General features: G+C 38.4%; 2 protein-coding genes across 2 annotated transcripts; one reads left to right on the top strand and one right to left on the bottom strand.

Moving 5' to 3' along the window:
- Positions 1-3,299: 3,299 nt before the first annotated feature.
- Positions 3,300-15,113, top strand: LOC131323134 (protein AGENET DOMAIN (AGD)-CONTAINING P1-like). Its single transcript, XM_058354778.1, has 6 exons — positions 3,300-3,986; positions 6,779-7,230; positions 11,547-12,041; positions 12,252-12,740; positions 13,275-13,805; positions 14,476-15,113. Exons 2-6 carry the CDS (start codon positions 6,784-6,786, stop codon positions 14,488-14,490), a joined length of 1,977 nt encoding a protein of 658 aa, XP_058210761.1. The 5' UTR covers positions 3,300-3,986; positions 6,779-6,783; the 3' UTR covers positions 14,491-15,113.
- Positions 15,114-15,237: 124 nt separating this feature from the next.
- LOC131323135 (uncharacterized) lies at positions 15,238-16,382 on the bottom strand. Its single transcript, XM_058354779.1, has one exon. It carries the CDS (start codon positions 16,069-16,071, stop codon positions 15,586-15,588), a length of 486 nt encoding a protein of 161 aa, XP_058210762.1. The 5' UTR covers positions 16,072-16,382; the 3' UTR covers positions 15,238-15,585.
- Positions 16,383-18,383: the final 2,001 nt, after the last annotated feature.

The raw sequence follows: 18,383 nt of genomic DNA, 5'->3' as shown, positions 1-18,383 counted from the left end.
AGTTTGGCAAAACCTCAATCATACCCAAAATAGTGTTCATATAACTTTGGTAAGTACATGATTGGCACAAGTGAAAATTGAAGAAAACCAAAACTGGGTCCAAAAACACACTGAATCGGAACCCATTTTGGTTTTTTTGCAATTTTCATGTATGCCGATCATGTATCAAATAAAGTCCGATAAACACGATTTTTGGTAAAAATAAGATTCTCACTGAACTCTACAAAATAAATGGAGCCGATCATCAAAATGTGATAAAAAAAATGACCGAAAAATAAAAAACAGATCGGAGGGAATATCAACCTCTTAGTGTTCCCGATATACATAAAAGTTTCTCACTGGGGCGTGGGGAAAGGGAAGCGTGTGGGCACGCGGGCAGGGCAGGGCATTGCCCTTCACAGTCTTCTAAGATGCGGTCAAACTTATGGAAACTCCCAAGTCCCACCCAATCCATAATCATATGCTCCATTTAAATTTCTTGCCCTCTGTATGTTGTCTAAAAGACGTAGTATTAATTATTAGCAATAAATAGTTGTTATCATACTTTATTACAATTAAAAAACTTTGTAGTATCCATATAGTGCAAAGATTTACAAGGATTATTTAACGCCACTAGGAGCCCAAAATTTCAGAATCATTGAGTAGATTTCTTTCTATTTACCATAAGGACAAACGACAACTTCTTTTTTTCATAATCGGGCGTCAGGATCAATTTATGTGCACATCGAATAATTTTGGCATTCTACTATTGCACAATCTTTCGGTAACTAACATTTTCTTCATGGCGATAGGAGTCTAAGCTGTCATTCATTATCTAATTACCACATTGGGATTAGGAGAATGACAATTTTGGATGCCCAACGCCACATAAAAGAAGAAGAAGAAGAAGGAAGAAGAAGAAGAAGAAAATATTGGGATGCAATTCTGCAGTTCAAGAAATGAGATGTGGTCTCCAACGTTGTTACTATATCGGAGTCTTGAATGGGCCTCAAAACCCGGTGTCTTGGTTTCAACTATTTTCGGTTGTCAATACACATGATTTCTGGGTTAGTGCACTCATCTGGGAGGTACTAATTTGTCAATCTTAATTCTTTTAACTTATGTGTTAGTGGTCACCCTCCTCAAACCCTGAAGAATTGAAGTACGTGAAGTGGGGGTAACTTAAAAATTCTGTGTACAAATTCACATGAATGTAGGGTAGCAAACGAGCCGAGCCGAGCTTGTAGAGTTCGAGCCACTCGTTTACTAAACGAGCCCAAAACTCAGGTTCGAGCTCGGCATAGCCCGCAACGAGCCGAGCCTGAGTACTAATTACTTTACGAGCCTCTTTAAATGAGCTGAGCCTATACAAACGAGAGGTTTGTTTAGTAAACAAGTCTAAAACTCAAGCTCAGCTTGATTACTGATTGAGCCATGCCTCAACGGCTTGAGCCATGAGTTGCTCGCAAGCAATTCGGTTCGTTTTCAATCTTAGATGCATGTGTGTTCATATATCCTTTTTTTTCTTCTTTACTTTTGACAACATTTTTCACAAGAGTTTCCGATCTACATGCTCAGCAACGGACAGAGGAGTGAGCGCAGGTGGGCCACGACACCCCAATCTCTTTAGTAGTATTTTGGCCCTTTCAAAATCTTAATAATTTTATTTTAGGTATTCTAAATTTTACTTGATTTCTTTTACCAAAATCCTCTAAATCTAAATAGTTTATTAAAGTCCAGAGTCCGTTACTACTCAAAAAAATAAATGCACATGCATATGTAAAAAATTGCATCTACACCATTCTCTTTTTTCTTGTACAATAGATATTTGCAATAGCGGAGATAGAATGAGTAAAGTGGGGTGACTTGACCCCATGGAGCTAAACTTATCACTTCAAGTAACTGGGTAGTGGACTCAAGAACGAGTTCAGCTTACTGATAAAAAAAAAAGTTAATTGAGTTAGTACGTATTCATCAAATTTTGAAAACCGTATTTAAAAAAAATGCCTTAATAACCCTATTGACTGAAAATCAATTTCTTCTCTCTTATCTCATTGTCAAACTCGCGCGACCAAATCCTTAATAACTCTAGGTATTTGACATGTACAACTGTGTATATTATGGCTCCACCCTTGTATATATGCTAGTAGATGTACAGCTGTCCACGTGTATATTGAAATTGAGTGAGTGTCCGCGATGCCTAAAACCCAATTGCCATGATCACTTCTACGGTCAAAGCATAAACCTATTATCCGTTTTTTGGCCTACTTTTTTTTTTTTCCCATTTTGGTGGTCCTTTTCACTTGGCACGTCCAAATGATGCTCCTCCAAAGTCCCCATTCCATGCCCATACATTTCAATAATACACTTTGAAAAATGGGGTTCTTTCTCTATATGGACCTTTTGTTCCCCCTCATGCTTGTGTCCTTCCTTAGGGGTCCCAATATCAGCAGGCTTGAATAATACCTGCAGCATTAAGCTAGAGGAACATTTCTTTGTGAGGTGTATGGATTGGCACTAGGGTTATTTGGAGGGCAAAGATCGAGTTTAAGTTATATTACTGTGTGTAGTAGAAGAGAGCCCCTTCGTTAATATTAATAATAGTTTTTTTTTTATTGCTCAGAGCGTTCAAGTCAACTTACGTGCACCTCTTATGGCCTGAACCGGCACCACAAGAGTTGATAGCACCTAAAAAGTTTCAAACCTAAGACTTAATTAGGAGTAAGCAAACTCTTAAATTCCCAGTCTTGATCGACCGCCAAGTGCCAGGTCAACCATTGGGTAGTATTTGGTCCTAACATTGTAAATCTTTATTAATTCTGCGCATATTTATTGTTTACCTTTACTATTAATTTGTATGATTTGAACCATTTTTTGTAGCTTCAATATCTGACTAGACAAAAAACATGAAAGCAAATCGTTGTGTGTAAAATTTGTATGCTCGATCGGAAGGTCTTTGATGTCAACATATATATCTCTAACTACTGGATGGGTTAATAAATTATGCGATTGGAAGGGGTTAAAGTGTGGCTAAACGAGGCCCAAGGATTCAATCCAAGAAAGCAAAGGATTACTAGTGTCAATGTTTTCAGTACTGCCTCAAGAGGTGCATGCATCAGTACTGGATTGCCTTAATTTCCATAAGGTCACTTCAATGCTTAGCTAAATCAGGAAATCTCAATAATGCAGAAAGTTGGCAATTAAAGAGAGAAGTCCAATCCTACAGTACTACACTCTTCAAATTGCCTTAACAACATTCATGCATGTGTCCAAAATGGAGCTATTTAGGACCCATCTGATCTCAGCCATCTGCATGTGAATTGAGATGCACTTGAGTGGGAGAGAAAAAGAATCAAAACCTTGAACCTGCAAGTATTCTTGCAGAGAGAGAAAGAGCCAAGAAAATGGAATGGTACTGTGGTCCTCATATGTTTCCTAGTATATGCATGGGTACCACCCCACTCTCATTCAATTTCCATCAGACCAAACAAAGAATAATAAAAACTGTCTTTCTGTCCACATTATATATCTCCCCAAAGGCCAAACGCATCGCACACAACCTAGCACAATATGTCATTCGGTATCCAACAGCAGCGGAGGCCCACAAATACAATCACATGATTCGGTGACTACCTGCCAAGGACGGAGCCAGTCGAATACAAGTTGCGTTAAGAAGCCTAGACTTTACAATCCTACAGTTTCAAATTTTTAACCTCGCTATTCAAGAATCCTAGCTCCGGCCCTAATCCTTGCATGCCCTCTTTATTTTGTGGTATGAATAGCTCCCACCCTCTGAATTGCATCTTGAACTGTCAAACAAATAACCTTTCATTTCTACCATGGAGTTCTCAATTTTACCACTTGTGGGCCTTCCAGCACAGGTGAAATATTCCCATCATTCCTTCCAAGGGATAGATCATCCATTGAGGCTATTCATAAATTGGAAAGAAGAGTGAGAAGGTCGAAGAGGAAGATTAGCAAGAAAAAACCTGAATCCTAGAAAAAAGGTCTCATCTTCTTCTTTATCTTCCAATGCTATACAAAACAGAAACTCTCTTTTTTAAGAAGCTCACATGAAGTTGGATCTAGGTGCCACGTTGGGCATCAAACTTAGAGGGGGGAGAAATTTCATGTTAAAGAAATTCGTTGAAATGGAGGAAAATGAAATCTCGGATAGAATCAATGCTCTCGATGATTTGGATGAAAATGATTAATTTCTTGGAGGAGGCTAATGATGTCGAGAAAAGGGTTTCTCTTTCTTTGAAATTTTAACTTCGAGGATTGTTGGCTTTTGGTTGTGTTATTTTCGGGTTGACTTGTTCTTTGGCGTTTGGTTTGGTTTCTGGTTTTACTTAGGATGTTTTTTTTGGCGGTGTTGGTTTTGAATTGGTTGTAGGTTTTCAGGTTTTTGGTCGATTAGCTTCTTGCCTTCCTTTGGTTTTGATTCTTGGATGGCGTTTTGCCGTTGTGTCCGAGATCCGTTTAATCTTTGCAATCTTAAAATTATTAAAATCTTTTTGCTTAGGAAAAAAAATTTATATCCAATGAACAATCACCTGATTTCAATCTGAAAAACTCAAAGATGCCCCGCAGAACCCACAAAAATGATCATTCAGACAGACAATGACTTGTCATTCTAGGCACAAGATAAGGGCCAATCCAAGTTCAATAATAACCAAAGGGCCCATGTCCTTGATGCTGAGAATGGTCATGGACTTTACTTACCCATTGGAAAAAACGTGGACAGCTAGTTCACATACGCAATTGGGTTGAAAAATACTGTACATGTGGTGTGGTGGGTCGACTCATCAACTTCAACTACTCCTAATATTCTTCCATGAGAAAGAGAGTACAGTAGTGAGTTGACTCTAGCTATATCATAAGTTGCTTTCATTCCATTTATACCCTGCAACATCAATTATACCCTGTCAGGGCTAGCCAGAATCCATCACAGGGACGTGTGGTTGGATTGGACCAAACTTTATGTTTGTATATTTTGATTCTTTGTGGTGGCTGTTGCAACTTGCAACTATATTTTTGCTGTCATTTTTGGCACAATCTCAAATCAAAACTATCGGATTAAACTCGTCTCATGTTTCAACGCAACACAAATCAAATGGCTTAGTGTGGGAGAAATGGCAATAGCCATATTTTAGAGCCAAATTTGGCACCAAAGATGACGTTGTCATTGTTTGACATCAACAAATAACAATGGGCAGGCTTGAATTTTGTCCCAAAAAAAAAGAAGCCAATTTAGAGGTATAGAAATGAAATTTTCTCTGGATTTCGGTGCAAAGGCGGTATACATGTAAGCTGGCCCAAGCTAAAATTATGTGTCCTATTCTTTCTCTCTCAACCATATGAGCATATGGAGATTGTTAGGTATGGAATTTCACTTCCTGTGACTACTCTGAAAATATAAATGTAGTGTCAATTGTCATAAAAGGCATATGTGAAATGCTAACCTCAATTGATTTTAAGAGAGATGGCAAAACTTGGTTTGACAAGTGGTGTCAAACTTAAGAGGTTATAGATTAAAATTGCAAGATTTTCTGCGCGGGAGGGAGATCGTTGGGTATACAATGCCATTCAACTCTAATCTTCATATAAGCTAATCTCAATGGATCAAGTGAGTAACAATAGTTTTTAAAAGCAAATGTTCTACAATGATATGTTTCTTGTAGGATTATTTTTAATACCTTTTTCTTAAGAAGAGAAGATTATCTCAAGACTGAAGTACCAATACTTTACGAACCTTTTACCTTTTGGGTCAGCCCGTACCCAACCCAAATGGGTGCAGGCTTTTGATTGGTTGGTGTTGGGCCAAAAACTGCCCATGAAGCAGTGATCCATTGAAATAGGATAGCAGTTCATCTGGAAAAGGCCCAATGTTTATCTGCAGAGAGGATGTTAATTTGGATTTCTTCAAAACTATGATACTCCTAGGCGTACATTCAGCTTTTCTTTTCTTTTTTTTGAATTATGTTACACATTTTTTTGGTTTGGGGTTAATTGCGCAAGTGTATAGAAGTGTTTTTTTTTTAATCCGCGTATAAAAGTGTTTGAAATGTTTACTTTTGGAGCATCATACACTTTTCTTTTGACTCACTAGTTAACACATTTTTATGGTGTTAAGGTTAGTTGCGCATCTTTTTGGCGACATTACGAACATGAATCTACAACAAACTCTAAAATGGTTATGCATTTTTTGAAAGTTAGTTAAACTTTGGTTTTAGTTACTCATGTTTTAGATTGTCAAAAACTCTTTAACCAAAATTCTTCTCGTGTCGTACCATAGGCTTCTCCTTCTTAGCACAACTCGAATATTTTGACACTTTGAGGTGCGTGCACTTGATGAGCTTTTAAAAAAAACCCAACAATTCTTCTAACACAAATACACAACTATAAAATACAACTCCGGACATAATTGTATCTGGAGTCATTAGAGTCATTAGATGTACATGCACCCACATACACCTAACGAGTTAATTGTGTCCAAAGTTGTGTTTTTAAATTGTGTTTCTAGAATTTTGTAAGAAAAGGAAGAGTTGTACGTGGATATATGGCTCAAAAATGTTGTGTACAGCAATGTTTTCGTACCCGCTCACACACAGGGCATGCTATTGCTACCAACGTAAACTGCCTACCAACGGCAATTACCATGCCATCTCTCTCTCTCTCTCTCTCTCTCTCTCTCTCTCTCTCTCTCTCTCTCTCTCTCTCTCTCTCTCTCTCTCTCTCTCATAGAGCTCCGACGATCAAATTATCTCCCTAAAACCGTTTTCTTACAATTCATCAGAAACAATGTGGCAACAACACTTGGGAGACACAGTCGAAGTACTCACCAAAAGCAACGACGACTCCACTTACTGCTACTACGCCGCTACCGTTCTCCGATCACCAACGAAGAACAAGAAGAAGAAGAACACTCTCTACGTCGAGTACCAGACGATGAAAGTCCCCGACGCAGATGGATCATCGAGACCGCTCAGGGAGCACATCGACACGAGCAGGGTGAGGCCTCCACCGCCGCAGGCAGCGGAGACTAGACGGGGCTTCGGTTTGTGTGAAAATGTGGACGCGTTCGATGGGAATAGATGGAAGGTAGGAAGTGTTGTTGGTATATTGATGAATTCTAAGTACTTGGTGGTGTTTGGTGATAAGGAGGAACAGGTTGAGTTTGAAGGGAGCAATTTGCGGGTTCATAGGGATTGGAATGACGGTTTTTGGACCCCTCCTCTCGAAGAAATGGTAAGTATACATTCGATAGGCATCACTAGCTGCTCGAGGCTAAGTTCGTTAAAGCCTCGGTGTTTGATTTAATAAACAAGCGAAGCTTGAAAATAAATTTTGACTCATTTGGTAAATGAGCAGAGCTCGAGTTAACCAAAACTTAGCTCATGTGGATATGTTTGGTTGCAGCTCATTTATAGAGGCTCTTCTAGTACTCGAATCGAACTCGAGTTTTCAAACACTAATCGAGCTCGAGCTTGAACATTTGAGCGTGTTTCATTCATAGAGACTCCTTTAGCACTCAAAACGAGCTCAAGTTTTCAAACACTGATCGAGCTCAAGCTTGAATATTTGAGCTCGAGCCAAGCTGGAGCCCACTGAATCTTAAACAAGCAGAGCTCCAACATCTTAAAGTTCAGTTCGGTTTGGCTCTGTTGCACCCCTACGTGCATGATTGTAACTGAGTCATATGAGATGACACATTGACCCGTATTCTGGTTTGGTGTTAGTACTTTAACTGGAAGTAATTTCTATGTATTATGTGCTTTAGAAATGTGTTGTTCTGATATTTGTTCAATCGGACGAGCGCGAGTAAAGAAGCTAGCCCAGGACTATAGGATTCGTTTAGCAATTTGGAATATAGGAACATTAATGGGTAAGACTAGGGAGCTAGTTGACACAATACTTAAGAGGATGATTAGTATAGCTTGTCTTCAGGAGACTAAATGAGTAGGGGGGAAAGCTAGGGAGATAAATGACACATGTTATAAGCTTTATTATACGGGTAAGGATAGACATAGAAATGGGGTAGATATCGTAGTAGATAAACACCTGAAAAATTCAGTAGTTACAGCAACGAGAAAAGGAGATCGAATTATTTCAGTTAAGCTTGTGATCGGAGAGAGTATAGTTAATATTATTAGTGTTTACGCACCCCAAGTAAGCTTGGATGATCTTATTAAAGAGCAATTCTGGGAGCAAATGGATGATGTGGTTCAAGGGATACCTTTTGGGGAGAAGCTATTTATAGAGACGATTTTAATGGTCATGTGGGAATGCATAAGCAAGGCTATGAGAAGGTACATGGTGGCTTTGGATTTGGTGACCTTAACGAAGGTGGTAGGAGGATTTTAGATTTCGCGGTAGCTTTTGACCTTATAGTTGGAAATACTCTATATAGGAAGCGAGAGGAACATTTAATTACCTTTAAGAGTGGAGCCAATAGAAGCCAAATCGACTATTTTCTAGCTGGAGGTGCAAACCGCTTGACATGTAAGGATTGTAAGATTATTCCCGGAGAGTGTCTAGTGTCACAACATAGATTTTTGGTGTTAGATATTTGTCTAAAAGGGAATAATAGAATGAGAGGAAACTAGATGCCCACGGACTAAATGGTGGGGCCTAAGAGAGGAGAAACTAGAGGTATTCAAGAAAAAAATGTCTCAAGAAGTATGGTGGGGAGTGGAAGACGATAGTGACAATATGTGGAATACGATAGCTGACGGTATTAGAAGAATATCGAAAAAAGTTCTTGGCAAGTTGAAGGGAAAAGATCTAATTTCTAAGGAGACATGGTGGTGGAATGACGAGATTCAAACCATAGTAAAAGCAAAGAAGAAGTGCTTTAAAAAGTGGCAAAAGAACCAGAATGTGAAAAAAATTTAGGGTTGTAAGCAAGCTAGTAAAGAAGCTAAAAAAGCCGTTAGGGATGCTAAGTTGAAAACTTATGAGAATTTCTACGCTAGACTCGACAATAAAGATGGAGAAAATATTATTTATAAACTTGCTAAGTTACGAGAAAGAAAAGCTAGAAACATTTCTCAAGTTAAGTGTATAAAATGTATTGATTCGGCGGTGTTGGTGAAAGACGAAACAATCAAGGATAGATGGAAGTCGTATTTCGATAGGTTGTTAAACGAGAAACATGAAGGAGGCTTTGGTATGGAGGAAATGTATGTACCTGGCGAGAACATAGAATATGAGTTTTATCGGAGAATACAAAAGTTTGAAGTGGTTAAAGTTTTAAAAAAGATGAAGCTAGGTAAGGCCCTAGGACCAAATGGTATCCCTATTGAAATGTAAAAAAGTCTAGGTGACTTGGGGGTGACTTGGTTGACGAAGTTGTTCAACAACAAGATTATTATGACTTAGAAGATACCTGATGAATGGAGAAGGGGAACATTAGTACCTATCTATAAGAATAAAGGAGATATTCAAAACTGCAACAACTATAAAGATATTAAATTGATGAGTCATACGATGAAGTTATGGGAAAGAGTAATTGAGCATCGCTTGAGGATGGTGATTACAGTGTCAGAGAAACAGTTTGGGTTCATGCCAAGAAGATCAACCATGGAAGCTATCTACCTATTAAGGAGATTGGTAGAAAAAGAAGAAGGATCTTCATATGGTTTTCATAGACTTAGAAAATGCTTATGATAGGGTGCCTAGGGACATCATATGGTGGGTTCTGGAGAGAAGAAAAGTGACCAAAGGGTATATCGAGGTGATTCGAGACATGTCTGAAGGTGCCATCACTACCATTAGATCACCAGTAGGGGAAACAAATGAATTTTCAATCACCGTAGGATTACATCAAGGGTCAGCCCTGAGCCCATACCTCTTTACCTTAGGTATGAATGAATTGACTAGACAATTTCAAGAGAATATTCCATGGTGTATGATGTTTGCAGATGACATTGTCCTCGTAAATGAAACCGCTAGAGGTGTTAATACGAAACTAGAAATTTGGAGGGAAGCATTAGAGTTAAGAGGGTTTTCGGATAAGTATGAGTAAAACTGAGTATATGGTGTGTAAGTTTAGTGGTACTAGTAGTGCGCATGAAGAAAGAGTGATGATCCAAGACCAGAAGATACCAAAGAGTGATCATTTTAGGTATTTAGGCTCAATTATTAGTAGAAATTGAGAGATTACTAATGATGTGACTCATAGGATCTAAGTGGGATGACTCAAGTGGAAAAGCGCTACTGATGTATTATGTGACAAGAGGGTACCCACAAAATTGAAGGAAAAATTATGTGAAACTGCCATAAGATCAACGATGCTTAATGAGACAGAATGTTGGCCTATTAAAAAACAACATGTAAGAAAGATGAGTGTGGCGGAAATGAGAATGTTGAGGTGATGTGTGGTAAGATTAGACGAGACAAGATTAAAAATGAAACAGTTCGTGAGATGGTAGGTGTAGCATCTATAGAGGAGAAGTTAATGGAAAATAAGCTAAGGTGGTTTGGACATATCTACCGTAGACCAGAAAATGCAGTAGTTAAGAGAGCTGATAGGATAGCTCTAGATAGCAATATTACGGGGAGAAGTAGACCTAAATTGATATTAGATGCTGTCGTGTGCAAAAATATAAGTATAATGGGTCTGTGTAAACAAATGACCCTTGACAGAGCTTAATAGAAGAAACAGATTCATGTAACCGACTCCAAGTGATTGGGACGTAAGGCTCGATTTGGTTTGATATTTGTTCAATCCTTGAATACTGGCATTCTGTATTCGTGTAACTGAACAAGGTGTTGTGAGTTTTTTATGTACTAAACTCTTTTGTCCATTTGGCTAAAAAACGGGGAAAATGAGAGTTCAGTCTTCGTGGATCAAAAAATATATCTATATATAGGGTTCAGCCTTCTGCAAGAAAAGTAGCTGCCATTTGGGTCTCCTGCAAAATGGTTTTGGAAGATATAACTACTATTACAAACTCAAATTACACATCTTTATCTCCATTTCAGATAGTATGAAATGGTAATTTCTCTCTCATTCATTTGTTCGATGAGAATCAAAAAAGGAGTAATGCACTTGAGTGGATTGCGCTCCAGATTGGTCGATGTCGGTCCAACAATTTAAACCCTTTGCTTCAATCTATCAAAACTCTGTAAAGTTGTACGATCAGTTACTAATTCTGGTTCTAATTTCACTGTACTTGAGTGATTTACCCCATATGTTCCAAGTTCATAATGCTTATTTGCTGCTCAATTTCTTGTAGCACAGGAGAGTTTAATGTTTTCGCCTGTTACGTGATGTAGCATTTGGTTAGTTACCATAGAGACCACAAGACATCCAAGAAAAAGTTTACTAGACCTATGGTTATAAAAAGAAGAAGAGAAAATTTAGCTGCAACTGACCATCAAGTAGCATATCATGTGCAATTGTGCACAACATTGCTTTTAATTTGGTTAAGATTTGTTTACAGATGTATATAATGCAAGAAACGTGCATCATGTTCAAATCTTTGGAAGTTATGTCATTGCTGCAAAAAGTAGACACACTATTATGGTTTCATTTTCAATAACTGTAATGTCGAATGCAGACAAAATCATCTCAGTTGGAAATAAAACCCGAACGGGTGAAGCTAAGGATAAAGTATGGTGGAGGAGCATCGGATGCAAAATTCAGTAAGGGAAAAATGGTGGAGGTGAGAAGCGACGAAGAGGGTTTCCAGGGTTCTTGGTACACTGCAGTTGTTGTTGATTCAGTAGCGAATGACAAGTTTTTGGTGCAATACCAGACACTGAAGACAGACGATGAAACTGAACTCCTCAAAGAATATTTAGATGCTTCTTACATTAGGCCATGCCCCCCTGAGATTCCACAGATAGGCTATTTTGAACAGTTTCAAGAAGTTGATGCTTGGTATAACGATGGCTGGTGGGTGGGTCGTATCTTCAAAGTTCTTGATGATTACAGGTACGTAGTGTATTTTGGGTGCACAAACGATGAGATGACAGTTGAACATTCTAAATTGAGGCCTCATCAAATGTGGATTGATGGTAGATGGATTGCTGCTTCCATGGTACGACTGCCAGTATGCTCTTCTTTATTTCTGTTTTTTCTTGTTCTAGATAGATTGGTTGTGATTAGCATTGCACAAGTCTCAGTTGTTGTATGGAGTAAAAAGCATATATATAGGACAATATCCTTTAAAACTAAGTCATCTTTCATGAATTGATTATCACAATTGTGTTTTCAATCAGCATGGTTTTGTGTTACCAATGTCTTGAGTGTTCAAATGCAGCCTTCATCCGAGTTGGAATTGAAGTCTGAAGAGAGAGAAGTGAAAATCAGGAAGATAAAGTATTGTGAAACAATGCCAGAGGCAATATTCAGCAATGGGACTTTGGTAGAGATCAAAAGTGATGAAGAAGGTTACCAGGGTTCTTGGTACACTGCAGTCATTGTTAGCTCAATGGGGAAGGATGAGTACTTCGTCGAATACCAGACACTGAAAACTGAGGATGAGACTGAACTCATAAAAGAACAGGCAGATGCTTTATACATGAGGCCGTGTCCCCCGGTGATACAAAGGCTTGACCGCTTCAAACATTTTGAGAAAGTAGATGGTTGGTACAACGACGGATGGTGGGTGGGTCTTATATCCAGAGTTCTTGATGGCTTAACTTATGCAGTCTATTTCTGGACCAGTAATGAGGAATTAGAATTTAATCATTTTGATCTGAGGCCTCATCAAGAATGGATTGGTGGAAAATTTGTAGCTGATTTCTTGGTATCACCACTGTTTCTCTTTCTTTCATATGTTTCTTTTCGATGAGTTCTGCATATAATGTGACGTGAAATTCATTCTTAATTGGACGTCATCAAAGGACAACACGAAGGAGATCTATTCAAACCAGGAAAGCTCCAACGAAACACTAAAAAATAAAACTTCTGCTAAATGGGCACGGGTACCAGAGTTCAGTGCAAGCATGCATTTTATCGTCTAATTCACAGGCGTCCAAGTGTCCATTTCATCTAATCCCCAGGACATGAAGACATGGCAAAATATTCATGTTTTCTTTATTTCTTGACAAAGTTCCATTTAGCACTTCGTGCATAATGTGAGAGTCTGATGTAGAGTTATATAAAGGTAAATTTGAATTGCTAAATATGCTTCTAAGGTGAATATCCAACTGTGATGTTGGATACGTATCCCATACTTTTCCCGAAGTGTGGAGTGTATGGATATAAAATAGTCTATGTAAATTCAACAGTTGATGGTTTAATCTTCGTTTTTCTTTCATCTCTGCTGAATGATTGAAAGCTTAATATGCAGAAAAAGTCATCTGAGTTGCCTTTGAAGCCCAAACCAGGAAAATTGAAGAGGCATGATGGTTTAATATCATTGGAGACAAACTATTTCACCAAGGGAATGAAAGTAGAGGTCAGAAGTGATGAAGCAGGATACTCAAATTCTTGGTACCCGGCTATCATCATAGCCTCTAAAGGGACTGGAAAGTACTTGGTCGAATACTTGACACTGAAAAGTGATAGAGAAGCGGAACTACTGAAAAGTGACAGAGAAGTGGAACTCCTCAAGGAAGTGGCTGATGCTCTGTGCATAAGGCCATGCCCTCCTGTAATTCAGCGCTCTGATCCTTTTGAACCCTTTGAAGACGTCGACGCTTGGTATAATGACGCGTGGTGGGTTGGTGGTGTTTGTCATGTAATTCAGAATAAGGGTTCAGTATATGCTGTCTATATCAGAAGTACTAATGAGGTATTGGAATTTCAACATTCTGATTTGAGGCCTCATCGCAATTGGGTTGACGGAAAATGGGTTGTCCCTTTCCAGGTATGGTATCTACTTTGGAAATAAATTTATCTCGGAAATATAGTAGCCTTTCCCTTACTGATGTGCAGTTTATTAATCTTGGAGCACTACAAAGGATACCAGCTTGATAAATGTCCTTTAAATTTCCTACTACACTTGCCGCTATCTGACGTTCTCAATTTCACATTTACGTTCAGATGAGTGATTGCTATCTACCAAACAAATCCCACACATGATTAGGTTCTCATGATTGATTGCTCTCTACCTAACAAATCGTATACATCAGATCAAGTGGTCCAAGTGTTGCATGTGGCTTTCCAGTTTCAGCTGGTTTTCCCAAGATGTGCTGAGTTTTTAGAGCCAATAGGTTCTCATGATTGATTGCTCTCTACCTAACAAATCCTATACATCAGATCAAGTGGTCCAAGTGTTGCATGTGGCTTTCCAGTTTCAGCTGGTCTTTCCAAGATGTGCTGAGCTTTATAGCCAATAGATAGATTACACGTCATTATGCATAGAAAAACACATTTTGGAGTTTGTTTTCTCTTCTATACTTCTCGTTGCCAAATGTTTCCTAAAATCATGGTACAAGTACATATAGACGTCATTCCTTGTACATACTAATATCTCATACCTACTTGTGTATCTTAGTTTGCAGGTAGTAATGCTTATTATTTGGGTTCTCTTGCAGGGTCGGACTTTTTGATAATGAAACCAAGCGTGAATGGAGTTATCTGTGTCAGAATGCAACCTTATATTGTAGAGAATTTGTTCACCCAGAATTGAATCAATCATTAGTCACCTATTGATTATACAGTTGAGTGATAGGGATTTGAAAGAAAATATAGGGGCAATATTTGACTTCTGTCCAACAATCAGGAAACCTCCATACCTAAAATGATATGCCTTGTATCTTGCATAAAGGTTTTTATTTTTTAAGTACTTACTTCTCGCTTTATGAGACATGTTATTCTCTCACAATACATCACCTTTAATTCAAAAAATAAGTACTTATAGCATAACGGGGCCAATGCTTGTAAATATTCATGCTGACCAATGAAATATCACAAACAACATCAGTGTTCAGAGCCTTTTCCTTATATTGTTTCTTGTTGATTATATTGCTAATGGGTTATCCCAGGAATGAGAAATTTTATCACAGACCATCACTACAATCTGATTTTGGAAACACCTTTAGCCCAAGAAAGGTATTTTTTCTTATTCTCTAATTTCTCTCCATACATTGGTTTCAATTTCCTATTGTTCTTTTCAGAAACACAGGAAATTGGTTGGCCATGTAATACGTTCAAGTAAATGTGATCAAATTGAATTTCCATTTGACTGGAAAAAAAAAATTTGTGATCACAATCAGAATACTTTGTGTTTGATATTTCATAATTGCTCTTTTGAAAAAAACAGGAAATTGATACGCCATGAGTTACATTCAAGTAAATGTGACCAAAATATGAACGGGTTGCATTAGAAATTACCATGCTAAGAATTATACAATACAGTTAGATATCAGCAACCGTATCCCCTTTCATCTCAAAGCTAACTCGAATGCCAATTCTGAATCTATGCATAATCAGAATACTCTGTATCATATTTTGAAAAAATAACAGGTGCAGAATACCTTTTTTTTGGGTATCCTAATGCAAGGCACTTCTTTTGCTCCAATCTTCTGCGTGTCAATTTGGATAACCCATTTCTTCACCCTCCACCATTTTTCCAAATCAAAAATTTCATCTTTTACATGCTGCAGGTTAAATGGAGACAACCGATTGATGTAGCAAGATCCCAACTAATTGAGACTTAGAGGCTCAGTTTGGTTTGGCTTGGTTTGGATAGGTTCATCATCTGCGGAAATGGCAAAAGACCTTGAAAGCCCGCTAGGAGTCTTGAAGGTGATCGTGCCCGTAGAAGGCCGGCTATCGTCGTCCACCACACGGATTTCGCTGAGGGTTATCCAAATGAAAAGCTCCTTGGCCTTGACACCGGTTAGTTTCTTGATCCTCTTGGGCTCCACATATCCTGTGATTTCTGCGTCATAGATTACAATCTTGCCTTCAACCTCGTCAATCTTGTGCTCTCTCTTTTGCTTTTGTTTGAGCCAAACAAATCCTGTGTCATTCACGTACCCGAACTCCTTTATCCCCTCAAAGGAGGGCAAGAGCCAATTTGGCAACCCCATTTCTGTCAGCAATGAAACTGTTTTTTCACGGCAGATTTCTTCACCATAATAAACCTCTGCTCTTGCCTTCTTCGTCTCCTCTAAATGTAGAGGCATCTCTCTCTCTCCCTCCCTCTGTGATATTGGAATGGAAGAAGGAGAGGGGGGAGTTTGTGGCAGAGAAGCAAGGTGTCTTCGATGAATGGTGTGGAAATGAGAAGTTATAGGAGGTGATTATTTAGTGTTTCTTAAGCACAGCCATATGGTGCTCTAAAACTCGTTTCTTTTGCACATTAATATGTAAAAGTCGAAGATTCTAGGATACCTATGACGATGCGTGGAGTGGTGAAGCACCACGAGGAGGTCTTCTGTAGCATTTAATTATCTTTAGTAAAGGAATTCGTGATTCGGCCTCTTTCGGTAAGCTAAAGGTGGAGAAATCAAGTGGGTTTGGGGTTTTGATAAAGGGAATTTAATTCGGGAAGAATATGCTTCTGCACAAAAAAGGGTCATGGCCCAAGTTTCAATCATGTTTTGATTGGTAGGTGGGGTGCTCAAAATCTCCAGAATACTTGGCTTCTGGGATAAAATAATAGTTTTATGTAATATCAGTGTGAGTTCATCCATTTGTCATGACTTGTTACAATATCCAAAAGGTGCCATTTAATATAATCTAAAAAATCTAGACTTATCTCAATGAATTTTGTTGATCTACCGGCATGGAAGATTTTATAGATTTGGCAAGTTGATATTACTATCTCGGAGAGAGGCTCGGTGAATTGACATCAAAGATTACTTTGTCATTTGAAAGTAATTTTAACTTACCCGGTTGCACATTAGAATATCACCATGTTATAATTTTTTTTTATAATGTAATCCTAGTTTCACAGCATAAATTACTCATAACTTGCAGGCTGAGCAAGGGGGACGAGAATTTGTGCATACAACTAATGAGAGCCGAATTTGGTCAACTTTACGCGCGTGGTTGAGCTGCAAACTTACGTACACGGCAGACCATAGTGGAAGGAAAAGCGGTGTGATTGGATTTTGTGTTGACTTGCAGAAATAGCATCACCATCAAAGTAATTTTTTTTTATAACCGGATGTCTAGACTTTCTTGTGTGTGTCTCGACAAATTAGTTAATGATCGAACGAATCTTTTAGTCACCCCAAAGTTAGAAATATTTAACCGTTGAATTCGAACTTGGGATCGAACTCTAGAGGGCAAGCCATGTAGCTACTTTCTCATATTCACTTGGTGAAAATTCTTTTAAGGCTGCATTCATTTTGGGATTTTAGACTCATACTTTTTTTCTGCACACGGTCTCTAATGAATTTTTACTCTCATTTCTCAATCTATCTCTTCACTCATTACTCTAAAAAAATATCTCAGAATCCTAACCAAACATGATCCATCACGAATGACCCGAAATAGCATGACCATGCAAGTGAGTCCCTGGGACCCAATGATCGATATTGGGAAAAGCGTGTAGAATACGTACGTCATACCACAGGGGAAAATTTTAACCCTCATGGGCCCAACACGCAAAACTCCATTGTGGCCACGAGTCTTTTTGTGTATTTTTTTTTTTTGTTTTTTGGGTAAAAAAGTGTTTTAGGAATATTTGTTGTCGACGATGGGACAATGCACCAACTATATACATTGACAAAAAATAATAACGTCGACTCTTTTGGGCTCAGGTCGGTCACCGCCAATTATTCACATCAAAACTCATTATTCATCAATTTATGGAGTATTTTTTAAGGCCTCGTTCTGTTAAATATATATTTATTTTTTGAATTAAAAATGATGTATTATCTAAGAGAATGACCTTTCGACATGGTGCCGTGGTGGAAAAAGTTTCTGCGTTGTCTGCTACTAAGGCGGAGGCAAAGCTTGTTAATTTGGCGACGACCGGTTCTGACGGTGAGTGGAGCACCAGATTTCAAGAGCTGTGGTGCTAACTGATAGTTTGCTTCTGGTGAAGTTTTTGCCAAGGGATATTGTGCTTGAAATGTGTCTAATGATTCTTGTCGGTTTCTTGTAATTTTTCTTCTCTTGTGGTTGTTAAGGTTAATCGAACAAATTTATCCAGATTGCCCACATCATATGAGGCAATTTCATTAATCACATTCATATCACAATAGTAAAACGCAACAATTGCAATTGTAGGGGCCAATCTGTCCTAACAGAAATATCAGAAATCAGGTTAGAACTTACTACATTCTATGGCCGCAAGGTATGAGTACATGGCCGCAAGTTTTTAGTAACTGGACGCAACATTTGAGCACATGGCCGCAATCTTCCTGTAGGGGAGGCGTTTTTGCTAACGTTCACGTTTTAGTGGGCATATTGTGTCAAGTAAAAGTCGAATTTCCTGTTCTTTCCCATTTCTGTTCGGTGGTATTTTCCCCAAACTCGTTTTCTT

Source organism: Rhododendron vialii, chromosome 4a (assembly GCF_030253575.1).
Source record: "Rhododendron vialii isolate Sample 1 chromosome 4a, ASM3025357v1".
Classification (NCBI taxonomy): Eukaryota; Viridiplantae; Streptophyta; class Magnoliopsida; order Ericales; family Ericaceae; genus Rhododendron; species Rhododendron vialii.
The sequence above is the reverse complement of the archived record's forward strand: the minus strand, read 5'-3'. Positions and strand labels throughout refer to the sequence as shown.